We start from the raw sequence: 13,305 nt of genomic DNA, 5'->3' as shown, positions 1-13,305 counted from the left end.
GGAGGCGATATTCGAACTCTCCAGCCGCCGTAACTCTCTTTGACTATTTTTGATGCCTCCAATGCTGGACACAGCCGCAGAGCGGTTGTTTCGGATTCCAAAACTCGGCGAGGCGCCTCATTCTATGGTGGATACAAAACTTCGAACACATGTAAGCTCGCTTGTAAACGCCCTGAAGCGCCGGCGTACCAAAATATGCACACGCCACAATCCAACTCCATCTCAACTTTTACATCTGACTGCGGCAAACTGGCGCTCATGCAGACAAGCACTTCTCAAGGCTGATGAGAGAAGCTTGTCTCTCTCGATCACGGATGTTGTGCCAGAGCTTGAGATTTGGAGTTCTATAAGCAAGCAGCCCAAGGACTGGCGATCTCCACTTGACCTTGCAGCAGTGAATGATGCTATTTGGCCTTCCCAGAATTCCGGCCAAAGCACTGCTGTTCATGGAATGAAATGAGGCACTGAACTCTGTTGTCTGAACGGTCGTGCTAAGAAGAGTGTCCAGCTGTGCCTCCTCCTGGCGGTAATGTATACCCCGCAGGCGCCTTCAGGCATTCCACAGGAGTTCCAGAGCTATTCTGAGTCTGTTGGGTTGTTCACGATGCTCGAAGACTGGGCGAACCTCTCAGAGGCCCTTCATACACAGCTCCGGAGAGTGCGTTGACTGCGGCGCGCAATGAAACCAACACTTTTGGAAGGGGCATTGACAGCGGCAACTCAGCGATATTGAGGCATAAAAGAATGGACTCTTTTGCTGTTGACGACAATGAAGCCAACGGTACACCTCATCTCTGCGCAGAAGGCGTCCACATTTTCGGATTCGTTGTATCAATTTTATCGTCCTTCACCTGCTAGCCAGGAGCTCAGCGATGATTTTGAACGCTCCGATCTCAATTCTTACTCTGCTTGGACATGCATGGGCTTCACCTACCAGAGATACGCTGTCCGGAAAACCTTCCAAGATTGTGACCAAGATTGTATATCGAGACACGCCGGTCGGAGATCTTACCAACCTTCCCACTCTTGCTTCTGCCACATGTACGTTCAAAACAAGCACGAGAGGTGTCGGACTTATTGGGAGATGTGGACGCTGACCTCGCGAGACAGACTGCACTCAGACCTTGGCCGATGGCAAGGAGCTATTGGTCACAAAGACTGGAACTACTTGTCCCATACTATCGGCGTCTCGCACCACCACTTCATCCTTTGCTGATTCATCTGCACCATCTCATGGCTCGTCGTCAGGCTTACCAGGATCTAGCGACCAAGGCTTAGACAGCAAATGCTCCATTTTCCAGAAGAAAGTAACAGATGCTGGCGGAAAGATTAGCTGGACTCCCACGGACCAAGAAACTGGTAGTAACATGTGCATGAACTATTGCAGCGAAAAGATCAAGGCTCTGCTAGACCAGGACCAGGTTGCGAGTTCTGCATGCCTGGCTTTCGAAAATCCGATTCAATGGCAGGACTATGGCAGTAAGTGTCACACAGTGGTTAATACATTTGAGCCTGGTTAACTTTCGCGCAGTTGCCGGAACACAAATTGCGTTGGGAAGCTGTGTTTGTAACAATCCTCTGCTCGACGAACTCGTCCACAACTTCACAAGCGAAGCCTTGCCAGCCATCGGAGAGGTGAGATCCCTATTTGAGAATTTTTGTGGAAAATCTAATGAGATTGCAGGTAACTTGCAAGACATTCGTTACTGCCATTAGTAGCGTGGTCAACATCGGACTCAATGCTCTTCCAGGGCTAGGAGGGCTCATCGGAGGAGCTGCAATGGTCGCTTTTTAGGCTGCCCAAGTAGCAGCGTGGACTTTCGAGAATGAGCAGGCTGCCGCTGGAGGCTTCCAAAGCTGGCTTGAAAAGCCAACAGGTGCAGCCGGATCCCCGGACAATCCATCAACGTGGCTCCCCGACAAGATCTGTGGAAACAAATACACTCCAGAAGAAGGCGAGAAAGTCTTCGCTGCGTTTGACATTGCTTCCAGCTCCATTGGCGCCGGAGCCTTGTGGAAATCTCTTCCAAAGGATATGCACTGGCCACCACCGTTTCCTAAGGCTAGCGGGTCTCTGGACGATATGCTTGGCTATCTCGATGGGCACAAACCCAGACCCAAGGGTGACACTCCTAAAGAAAAGCCCGATCCCCCCAAGAGTGCACCTCCCACGGATGACCCGCCCAAGTCAAAGGTTCCAGAAAAGGGCACCAGCGCCAAAGCATGCACAAGAACGAGAGGGAAGCGTGCTCCTGGGAAGGGCCAACAAGGTAATAAAAGCCTCACTCAATCTGTCAAGGCCTTTGCTGACCAATGCAGAAGGGGACTGCGCCGACAAAGTTACCGTAACTCACATCTTGAACTCAAAAACAGTAGAGGCGAAGAACACAATAGCCAAGCTCTGCGATTGGGCGGCCTGGCCAGAAGCTTGTGCTCACTACTATTCAGCCATCCACGCCGACAAAGCGAATCTGGGAAAATCACGGTTTACCTGCGAAGACAGCAACAACAGAGTGGAACAAACTTACACAAAGGACTGGGAGAAACAGCACGACCTGGTCTGGAGAAAGTTCAAAAACCCAAAATTTGTCTTCAATGGAAAACAACAGAAAAATGACGAGAAACGTCTGATCTGTGAAGCTGATGAATGGCCACCTGCGTATTTCGTTCCCAGGGAAGGCGAAGGACGCCCGGAGTGGGGACAGAGGATCAGATGGATTCCCAAAGAAGATAATGGAGGGGCTGGAAATCTATGGAGGAGTTTCTGCTCGGATAATGATGGTGGCGAGGGTAATGGCCAACGTGTAAGGAAGCGAAAGAAGGCCAAGAACGGCCAACCGCCAGAGCCGCTGGAGATTTACAGCCAGGTCCCGATCAACAAAGACCTCCTCGAAGGGGAGAAGATCCCTCCACCGAATCGGAAACGTGAAGGCAAGGACGGCACGATTACCGAAGACTACGACATGCTCACATTCACTCGTGCTGTGTTTGAAATCAAGTTCAATTTCGGCGACAGTCCCCCGTCGGAGAAGAACGACTGGCTCCTCAAGGAGAACCCATGCTGGCCCGAGGACATTGCACCAGAAGATCCGGGCTTCGTACTCCTTACCAACGACCCATACTACAATAGTCACCCCGAAGCGAAAGCCACCGTAGCATCATACGCCGAACCCCCAAGCAGGAAACGATTCGATGAAGCCAACGCCGTCCGCGTGAAGCAATTTGGACCTGAAAGCAAGATTGCCGACGATGGCGTCCCGGCTGCAGACCCTCCGCCTCCAAAAGCCCAAAAGCCCAACCCGGCGTCAGGTTCGAAGTTTCGGCGAAAGCGACTCGAGCTCGTGGGAGATCACTTGCATCTGAGAGACTTCGAGTTGAACGTCACGCGGCCTTTGACGGATGAGGAGATCAAGGAGAACGTGGAAGTCACCAGATGTAAGGATCGGAAATGCGAGCGTGAAGAGGAGCAAGAAGACAGCCTGATCCTCCTGGCGTTGGTCGTCCTTCTGTGCCGTCTGAGAATAGCGCGATGCCGACGCTGGTGACGAAAGTCATCCCTCCTCGGATGGAGGTCAGACGCAGTACTTTGTCTGCGGATCTTCCATTGATCACGGCTTTCGCGAACATTTCTTGAGACTTGTAGAGAGAGGGGGGTTTCGACAGAGGTATGAAGACAACGAATCCGGCTTTCGCAGTTCGATCTGCTTAATGTACTTACTGTTCGTTGATCGCAGCAAGACACGGAGCCTTGTGTAGAGCGGCATGGACCTTGAACTTATCATCGTCGGGGAAAAACATCCTATGGTTCTGGAGGCCACCCTCGAGTTCCCACCGCCGCAGGGCATATCTGGTCGGCCACATCTGGTGACAACTCAATACAGGAGAGGGCGTTGGCGTGAAGTCCACCCAGCGCGGCTATTCTCGGATTTGAATTCGGTATCGGGCCGAGCGCCAGTCGCCGTAACCTTCCTGTATTCAATGTTGCTCCTGCTGCTTTTCGAAGGCACGAACAATGTCTCAGGCCATGAGGCGACTTTGAACCCGGCTGATTCTTAGTCAATTGGACGATTTTTCAGCGTCGATGCTTGCTCGACAGAAAATTCTTTCCTCGACGTCCCGAATCTCGTCCAGTGCCAATGCCAAGAAGACAGCAAATATCCGGAAACTTCTCGTCTACCAACGTCTGGGTAGGATTTCTAAACAAACTCGCCACCGTGCGATGTGCGACTGTGGAGAAAAGCTGGAGAGCATGAGTTCTTCCGCGATGACAAGTTGCGAAATGGTAATTATCTTCTGGGGTGCATAAACTGTGACATACGAGAAACTGAAAGTGAAGGGTTTGAATGGAAAGGTGTTGACAATTGAAAACTGGGAGAAGGCCGGATCAAGCATCCGGAATAGTTAGTGGGTGCCGAACGCTGTCGCTGATTCCGATGCGGGTACCGGCGAGTTGGTTGTTCGTGCACACATGCAGGAAGCTCGAGCATCAACGGCAGGGTCTTTTGGACGTTGTGCATTGTTGGCGGTGCGACGTGTGCGGGCGATAGAGAAGTTGGGGGTGACCAGATTCGATCTCGTTATCGATTCGCGGTTGTCGAACTCCTTCGTTCGTGAGTAACGATGTCGTTGTTGTTGACGATGGATGTTGGCTCGGCGCACTGCTGCACGGCGTCAGCACGAGGTTACATGTCGAAGCTTGTCTCTCCCAAGCGCCCAGTGCGATCAAAGATCCGGGCAGCGCGGCAGGCTTATATCTCTGGCGTTGCTTCTTTTCGCAGTCAAGTCCAGATACGCGTGCGGGTGTGGCTGTCTGCCGACCGCCGCAAAGACGTCACTCCGCCAACCTAAAATTTCTGCAGGCCAATTCCACGTCCCGTGTGCTGAGCTCCACCTGGCCATCGGCGTTGGCTACCCACGGGTTCGTTGCAAAGATGATGGCGACGAGGGCCTTCCTTCTGAACTGTATTTCTTATCGCAGCCAATCGAGCAGAGGCGTCAGGCGCAATGGCAGCACCACCACCGCAGCGCCGTATCTACTGCGGTCAGTTTGCACTATGTTCTAGCGGTGCGGGCCTGTCGCGTGCACACTTGTGCACACTGACATCCTCCACTTTCTGCGACTTCTGGTGCCGAACCATGACACACGCATTTCGCTGAGCATCTGCAAGCGGCGGCACTAGAAGGCTGCGTGCTCCACTTGCCTTCAAAAAGGCACACCGTCGCCTCTGCTGCACGCGTCCCTTGAACCTTCTTCTCTAGCAGCCACTTGCCTCGAACATCGCTGTTGTCCATCTGTGTCGAGGTGTCCTTCCTTGCCAGTGACTGCCAGCCTCGCACGCCGTCAAGAAGAAGAAGAGCTCCCGGATCAAGATCCAGCGCCTGCCCCTCACCATGTCTGCAGGAAGGACCGAGTACGGCGATATTCGCGACGGAGGATACAAAGCTGCCTCCGACGACGAGGTGAGCAACGACAAACCCCTCGACGCCGGCGAGATGTCCAAGGAAAAGCCCGTCGACCCGGAACTCGCCCTCACGGAGCAGATGACGGTCCATGAAGGCCAGCAAAAGTTCTCGCGGCTGGGCTGGGTCAAGTTGACCGTGTGTCTGATCGTCGAGGCCATTGCTCTGGGATCCCTCAGTGTGCCCAGTGCCTTTGCCACGGTCGGCATGGTCGCCGGTGTTATTCTTTGCGTGGGCTTGGGTTTGGTGGCCATCTATACCAGTTACGTGGTCGGTCAGGTCAAGCTGAAATACCCTCATGTGGCCCATTACTCAGATGCCGTGGGCTTGATCTGGGGTCGGTTCGGCTATGAGCTTTGCAGCGTCATGTTTGTACTCTTCCTCGTGTTGCTGGTCGGATCGCACGCTCTTACTGGTGAGTCTCGTGAATATCAGTCGAATCTGTGCCGCAAGGACTGACATCAATGCCTCCAGGTACGATTGCGTGGATCAGAATCGTCAATGAGCCAACGGTATGCGCCTTGGTCTTCTCCATCGTCTCGGCCATCATCTTGTTCGCGCTTGCCCTCCCGCCGACCTTCCACGATTTCGCATGGCTCGGTTACGTCGACTTCATCAGCATCATCGCCGCCATCCTCATCACCATGATCGCAACCGGTGTCGAAGCGCACAACGCTCCAGGTGGTCTCTCGGCCGTCGACTGGAGCGTCTGGCCACCGCCAGACACTAGCCTGTACAAGGCCTTCCTCTCCACAACCAACATCATCTTCGCGTATAGCTTCGCGGTCTGCCAGTTCTCCTTCATGAACGAGATGCACACGCCAACAGACTATGTCAAGTCCATCTGGGCGCTTGGCCTCACCGAGATCCTCATCTATACCTTGACTGGCGCGCTCATCTACGCCTTCGTGGGTGCTGATGTCAAGTCGCCAGCCCTGCTCTCGTCCAGCTTCACGGTCTCGCGGGTTGCCTTCGGCGTCGCTCTCCCCGTCATCTTCATCTCCGGTTCGATCAACGGAACTGTCGTCGGCCGCTACATCCTCGACCGCGCATTCCCGCATTCGCCGATCAAGTACATCCACAGCGCCAAGGCCTGGGGAGTCTGGCTCGTCCTGATTGCCGTCATCACCATCATCGGTTGGGTGATTGCCGAAGCCGTGCCATTCTTCAACGCGCTTCTGGGTCTGATCTCCTCCCTCTTCATCTCCGGTTTCAGCTTTTACTTCCCGGCACTGTTTTGGTTCGGCCTGATCAAGGAGGGCAAGTGGCACGCCGGCTGGAGAAATATCACACTCTCGATCCTCAACCTCTTCTGTCTGGTCATCGGCGTCGCTACTCTCGGACTCGGAACGTACGCCAGTGTGCAGGACATCATCGACGAATACAACTCTGGTAGCGTCAGAGGGTCCTTCAGCTGCGACAGCTCATCGTACTCGTAGTCGGTGGGGTGTTTTCTGCTGTTGTTCCAGGCCTGGATAATCGCATTTGTTGGAGAGTTGTCCCTGTATGATTGTGGTGGTGGGAAAGAGAAAGCAGAGACCAAAATTCTTAGACAACTTAAAGAGGTTACGACCGAAATGAATGAAAAGAGAGAGTTACGAAAGAAGTGGCCTAGTCAAGTCTTGTTCTGTTTTCTCGGGATCGTCTTGATTGCTATCCATTCTCCGCGGTCCGGAACGTAGTCTTGGTGTGATAGGCATGCAGATAGGCGTGAGTCCGGTATGTCTGGGGGTCGAAATAGGCGCGGCCGGGCGTGAAGTCGGTTTCGGGTCGGAAGGTGATGCAGAGAAGTCCAAACATATAGGTCAGTATATGTGATGAAAAGGTATGTTAAAAGCTGACAACTGACTCAGGAGTCTTTACACTCATACGTCAGGCAAGAGAAAAAATCCAGCAACACGCCCTACGACTACCAAACACGTGCCCCAAGTGGGTCCATTTTTGGCGTTGGCGATGGTATGAAACTCTCGTTTAAGAAATGGTTGGCCTCGAGTTTGATCTTAGTGGACTGCTGGCTGTTGCTATTAGCAAACAGATATAAGATGAATGGGTGGTGAAGGGGAGAATAGGGTAGATTGAGCGGGGGATTTGAGAGTTGGGAAGAAGACGTGATTTAGGCTAGAGGCGGAGAGTTTGGTGAGGCGTGCTGGGCGATGGCTTGATGTAGTAGGCATGGACAGAGGGTCGGTAGATGTGTTCTTGGGTGTTGATTATTTTGGGGATGAGTGATCTTGTCGGAGGGAGGGCTCCGTTGGGTGATGTTGTTGTTATAGGGCGTGGTGGGTTGGAATCGCTTTCTTCTTCTCTTTCGCTAAGATCGTGGCTGACGATGAGCGAATTGATGACTATAGTGGATCGAGTCGGTGATCGATGAGGAATAGACGGCATTCCCTATCGCGACGAATGCTCGAGAAGATGTCGGACTGTACATGTACCGTAGACCGGGCCGAGAGTGGTGAGGATGCGGGATTTCACGCCGACCGAGCGGAGACTCCCTCAACCCGACATCACCTGCTAAACGCTGTGCCAGGCCGGTCAATCAAGAGATCTGTTTCACGGCACATGCGATGATTGAGCTCGTGCACGTTGTGTGGCTGACCGCGACGTGAGCTTCACCTCGTCTTGGCTTTCCGCCCTCCTCGTCCGCACCTTCTTTCAACCTCTCAGAACGACATCCTGTTTCAATCTCGTCACTGTCTTTCTCCGCTGAACGCGTGCACCCACGTTGCCAATCGCGCAAGAGAAGCCTTTGGACAGGCTTGCACGGTCCACAGAGATACCCCATTGGAATTGCTGCAGGGTTTCATCCCCAACCCCATGCCACATCTGCCCTCCACGACATCGTCAGTTGATGCGAAACCGTGGACGTTGCGACACCGCCAAGAGGCCTGGGAAGTCAATCGTCCTCCATCCCAGCCTCCAATGTCCAATGACAGCCATCTCCTGGTACGTCGGCCGACCAGGGAAAGTGGGGGAGGAAGGAATCACGTCTTCCTTGCTCCGCATCACGAACTGCTTGTACACGACACATGCGTCCAGAGTCCACAAACACCACCGGCGATCGCCAGAACGTGTGACGGAGGCGAACAGACGATTGAATGAATAATTGCTAGCGACGCTGATGGGATCTAACCAAGGACGTCAGCTGAGAAGACGAGAAGTCGATGTGTCGGAGCGGCAGAGCTGAATGAGGAACTGCATTCCTCTCGAATCAACAAATCACCGAATCCGAATGGCTCACCCTTCATCTCCTTTGGGTGCTGAACCACCCTACAGCTCCCGCACGTCGCGCGGCAGGGTAACCTTACTGCTGGTCGCGGCAATAATAGTTGTTTGGCTCTGGCTCTCCAAGTGGACCCGTTGCGGACTACAAGATGCCGTTGCGCTCGCAGGCACGTCGTGGCGCTCTCCCTCCTGTCCTCTGGTCTTGTCGTCGGTCATCATGAGGGTCTGGGTGGTGATTGACTTTCTCTTCGCCTTGCTTTTCGCTACAGGTCCGAAACATGGCTTGGCTGCAAAGCTCCCTTCATACCCGCTGGCGGTCAAAAGCCCCTACCTGTCTACTTGGGTACCTGGAGATCAATTATCGGATATCGCTACGGCTCAACCGCAGTTCTGGACAGGCACGCAATTGACTTGGCCTATACTTGCCCGGGTTGATGGAACGACATATGCCTTGTTCGGTGCTCCAGATGGCATTACCAGCGACATTACAGCGGCAACAACAGAAGATGTGAGCTACACTTCGTTGCACACATACTTTGCGCTCAGCACACCGAATGTCAACTTCACGCTGGACTTCTTCTCCCCAGTGTATCCCAAGACCGAGGACTTTGCGCTTCACTCGCTGCCGTATTCGTACTTGACCGTCAACGCCACGAGCACCGACTCGGACACGCACGATATCCAGATCTTCAGTGCCATCGATCAGACGTGGACGGCCCAGGGCGGAGCTTCTGAGATCACGTATACGGCATCTGGAGACTATGGCTATTTCACGTTCTACAACCCCAATCAGATCCTCTTCACAGAGAGCAACGACATGGCGACATGGGGCTCTGTCATATTCGCCACAGGCACTGCATCCAGCAATACGACAAGCACGTGTGGAGATGCCAGCAGCGTGTATTCGGCATTCTCGAGCGGTGGATCACTGGACACGACCACGACTTGCTCTTCTGGAAGCTACCTTGTTGGATTCTCCCAGGACTTGGGCGACGTGGGGAGCAGTGGCGGGAGTGCACTCTTTGCGGTTGGGTTTGATCGGGAGAATACTGTCAACTACCTAGGAGATGCTCAGACTGGATATTACCGTACTCAATGGCCCACTGTTCCAGAGGCAGTGAGCGCCTTTCTTGGACGTTATAGTGAGGCGCTGGCATATTCACTGAACTTCGACAACATCGTTCGCACACGGACTGAGTCGGTCTCGAGCACATTTGGCAGTCAGTATGCAGATATCTGCGAAGCGAGTTTGAGGCAGGCCTTTGCTCCTATTGAATTGACGGTGAGTAATATGACTGCATATTAGCATTTGCCTCTGCGACGTGCTGACTCTTGAACAGGTTCCGGCAAACAACTTGAGTGCTTCACCAAGTGCTTTCCTGAAGGAGATCTCCAGCAATGGAAACATGAACACTGTTGATCTGATCTATCAGTCTTGGCCAATTTACATCAGCTTGAACCCAGACTTTATCATCCTACTGTTCAAGCCGACCCTTGAGTATCTTGCCAGTGGACGCTGGCCAAAAGAATATGTCATCCATGACATGGGGGCACATTACCCAAATGCAACTGGACACGACGACGGGGATGCCGAGGACATGCCCTTGTTCGAGACATCCACATTGTTCATTCTCATGTATGCGTACCAGGAATTGAGTGGCGACACTTCGTATACCGAGGAGTACAAATCGTTGTTCGACGGCTGGGCTCAATACCTCGTCGACAATGGCCTTTACCCAGCCAGTCAGCTCATCAGCGTAGACGCCATTCCTGGCAGTCCTAACCAGACCGCTCTTGCAATGCAATCCGCCATCGGCCTCAAAGCGGCAAGTATCCTGCTGGACAACTCCAGCTACTCAGACACGGCGGACTCTTTCGCGGACAAGATCTACAATCAAGGGCTAGGCCTGAACGACAACTCGCCAAACACAAGCACGCACTTCACCTACAACTACGGCAGTGACGATAGCTGGAACGTTATCTTCACATCGTTCGCGGATGTCTTCTTGAACCTGAGTACATTTCCTCAGTCGGCCTGGGATTTGCAGGGCGAATGGTACCTCTCGCAAGTCGAAGAAGCTGGCCTCGCATGGGCGGGACCAACATCAGATAAAGGCGTTGATTGGGCTCTTACGGACTGGAGTGAGTATATTATCCATCCAACTACACTCGCAGATAGCTAAGCCCTTCAATAGACATCATGACAGCCGCCATATCCTCCACCACCGTCCAAGAAACCATCGTCAACACAACGCACACCTTCCTCTTCAACGAGAAGAACGACATCCCCTTCGGCACGAAATACTACGTCTCCGGCAGCAACGCCGGTGTATGGATCGCGAACAAAGCACGCAGCACGGTCGGGACGCACTTCTCCATCGCGGCGTTCCAGCAGGGGCTTTGGAGCGAGTTGCAGCCTTTTACTTCAACGAGTAGTTACGAGTCCAAGAGGGTGAGATGAAGGTGATGTGTCAACGATGCATTTGGTGAGGTGTTTTGAGATAGATCAACGGCCGGGAAGCATGTGGCGGAAAGTGAGATTGGAAATCTCTTGGAGTGCATTCGGATTCGGGGCTCAACGAGGATGTGGGCTTGAAAGGTTGCATGTACCTAGATGATGGGTGTACTAGGCACACCTGAGACGAATGTAATTACTTGGCATTTTGAGAGGGGGTGGATGGTGGATGGTGGTGCCAAGAATGGAGATGAATCGACCTGGCACAGTGTAATCCATTTCTACATTTTGAAGGAGGCCTCTAGTTCCATTCTCCCCGATGCCATTATATACAAAAAGACCCTCATGCCACTGCCAACCTCAAGGCCACGCCGTCGGAAAAACAGGATACCCCCACCCCTTCGCCTCAGCAATCAATCTCTGATCGAGGGTATCCCTCCCCGCAGCGACGTACAGAAACTTGGTGAAAGCCGCACTGCTATAGTACTTGAACGCCGTCCCGCCCGGAATAAAAACCACATCCCCAATCACGAGCGCGAGCGTCTCGCCTTCCATTTCCACGATCAGTTCCCCGGAGAGGACTTCGAAGGCCGTGTGATCCGGAAGGATGGTGGAGTCGAGAGTAGTATTCGAAGGTAAACTAGAGATGGTGATAGTCCCCTGCGTGAAATTCTTCGCGCCGGCTTGGGCGGGCGTGACGAGTGGTTGGACGATCTGGTAGAACGCGCTGGTGTGCAGATACTTTGGTCCATAATCCTTCGCGACGAAGTAGGGCGTGTGGTCGTTCTGTGGGAGGGAGTTGGGCGAGCTGTGCCAGCCGGATGTGGAAGGTGCGCTGCCGTTGACGAAGTCCCTGCGGGGGAAGTAGGAGAGCTGGGCCCAGACGTCGTAGCTTTGCAGGGAGGTGATGATGGCGCTGGAGGAGCCGCTGCCGGCGGCGGAGGAGGCGTTGGATGGGACGTAGGGCGTGCGGGTCGCGGCGGTGTAGTTTGAGTTGACGAGGAAGAAGAAGAGGTCTTCGAAGCCACCCGGGCCGATGGCGCCGACCATTTCGGTGAAGGGGTCGAGGAGTTGGAAGGTGTGCGTTGTGTTTGGGGGGACGGCGCCGTAGTCGCCTGCGGTCAGGAGGCGGCCGTTTTCGGAGTCATTCTTGGAGGTCCAGAGTTGGAAGCGGCCTTCCAGGCAGAAGAAGTTCTCGAAGTGGAGGTAGTGTTGGTGGGGGAGGACGCCGAGGTCGTTGGAGCTGGGTGCGGAGGTGGACAGGAGGGAGAATTTGCCATCGGAGGCGGCGCCGGTTACTGGGAAGCGGTAGATTTGTTGGCCGACTGCTACGGCTTTGGCTGGGGCGAAGCGTTTGATGGCGTAGGGTTGGGAGTAGGAAGGGGGTGTGTCGAGGAAGAGCGGGCTGAGCGCTGAGGCTGTTGTTGCTGCCGTGGCCGCAAGGAGGATGTTGGAGAGCATGGTGGCTGTTCTGTCCGGCCTGTTCGATTGAGGGTGAGATGATCGTCCAGAAAAAGGCGTCAGGCTGTGAGCTGGTCAGGCCAGTAGTCGTGTTCTTATACAAGACCTGGACTAAGGGGGCCGAAGTCTTGTGAGGGGCTCCATGTCACCTGGCGGGAGACCATATAAATACAAGAACCCGTCGGACTTTCGCATATTCCTCAACACGTCAACCTCAAATCCAGCCATCGATGTGTTCGTCCCTGTACTCGTAATGGAAGATACGCTGTGTCGTGTAAGGCAAGGCCTCCGGTTTGGTTCATGTGGACGCATGCTTGGATTTCTGAAGATCCTCTCCCCTCCCCAATCACACGACTCCTCGTGCGCGCTACTATCGCTCGTGCCGTGCACCGTCGAGAGTCCGCCATTTGCATGCTGCGGGTCCAGTTAGGGCTACGGCTTGGAGGAAAGCCGGTTGCCGAAGTGAATCCAAGGCGTGAAAGTCAAACGACGACTTCGCAGCGCTTGCATCTTTGCAGAATTTTCGCCGAACGTGGGTCGGTTGTGCAGGTTGGAACTGAATCCGTGGGCGGTGTGCATTTGGTTGTAGTCGGCATCCGAATGCGTGAAGAAGGCTGCAAGACGAGGATGTCCCAGATGTTCGTAGGGTGGTAACGGCCGATAAGATAAGATTAATGAATCTAGCGCGTGTAGGTTGATTGACG

General features: G+C 53.8%; 4 protein-coding genes across 4 annotated transcripts; 3 read left to right on the top strand and 1 right to left on the bottom strand.

The window, feature by feature from the left end:
* Positions 1-872: 872 nt before the first annotated feature.
* On the top strand, positions 873-3,545 carry M409DRAFT_49876 (uncharacterized protein; the record flags this gene model as incomplete). Its single annotated transcript, XM_033811372.1, has 5 exons — positions 873-1,041; positions 1,111-1,479; positions 1,532-1,635; positions 1,796-2,270; positions 2,323-3,545. 5 exons carry the CDS (start codon positions 873-875, stop codon positions 3,543-3,545), a joined length of 2,340 nt encoding a protein of 779 aa, XP_033673023.1.
* A 1,846-nt stretch (positions 3,546-5,391) lies between these two features.
* On the top strand, positions 5,392-6,899 carry M409DRAFT_49875 (uncharacterized protein; the record flags this gene model as incomplete). Its single annotated transcript, XM_033811371.1, has 2 exons — positions 5,392-5,875; positions 5,935-6,899. 2 exons carry the CDS (start codon positions 5,392-5,394, stop codon positions 6,897-6,899), a joined length of 1,449 nt encoding a protein of 482 aa, XP_033673022.1.
* Positions 6,900-8,902: 2,003 nt separating this feature from the next.
* On the top strand, positions 8,903-11,146 carry M409DRAFT_17373 (uncharacterized protein; the record flags this gene model as incomplete). The annotated part of the gene is made up of 3 exons (XM_033804038.1): positions 8,903-9,967; positions 10,026-10,827; positions 10,881-11,146. 3 exons carry the CDS (start codon positions 8,903-8,905, stop codon positions 11,144-11,146), a joined length of 2,133 nt encoding a protein of 710 aa, XP_033673021.1.
* Positions 11,147-11,500: 354 nt separating this feature from the next.
* M409DRAFT_17372 (uncharacterized protein) lies at positions 11,501-12,601 on the bottom strand (the record flags this gene model as incomplete). The annotated part of the gene is made up of 1 exon (XM_033804037.1): positions 11,501-12,601. The coding sequence occupies one exon, from the start codon at positions 12,599-12,601 to the stop codon at positions 11,501-11,503; it is 1,101 nt and encodes a 366-aa protein (XP_033673020.1).
* Positions 12,602-13,305: the final 704 nt, after the last annotated feature.

The sequence above is a fragment of the Zasmidium cellare genome (genome assembly GCF_010093935.1).
Source record: "Zasmidium cellare ATCC 36951 unplaced genomic scaffold M409scaffold_3, whole genome shotgun sequence".
In the NCBI taxonomy this organism is placed as follows: Eukaryota; Fungi; Ascomycota; class Dothideomycetes; order Mycosphaerellales; family Mycosphaerellaceae; genus Zasmidium; species Zasmidium cellare.
The sequence above is the reverse complement of the archived record's forward strand: the minus strand, read 5'-3'. Positions and strand labels throughout refer to the sequence as shown.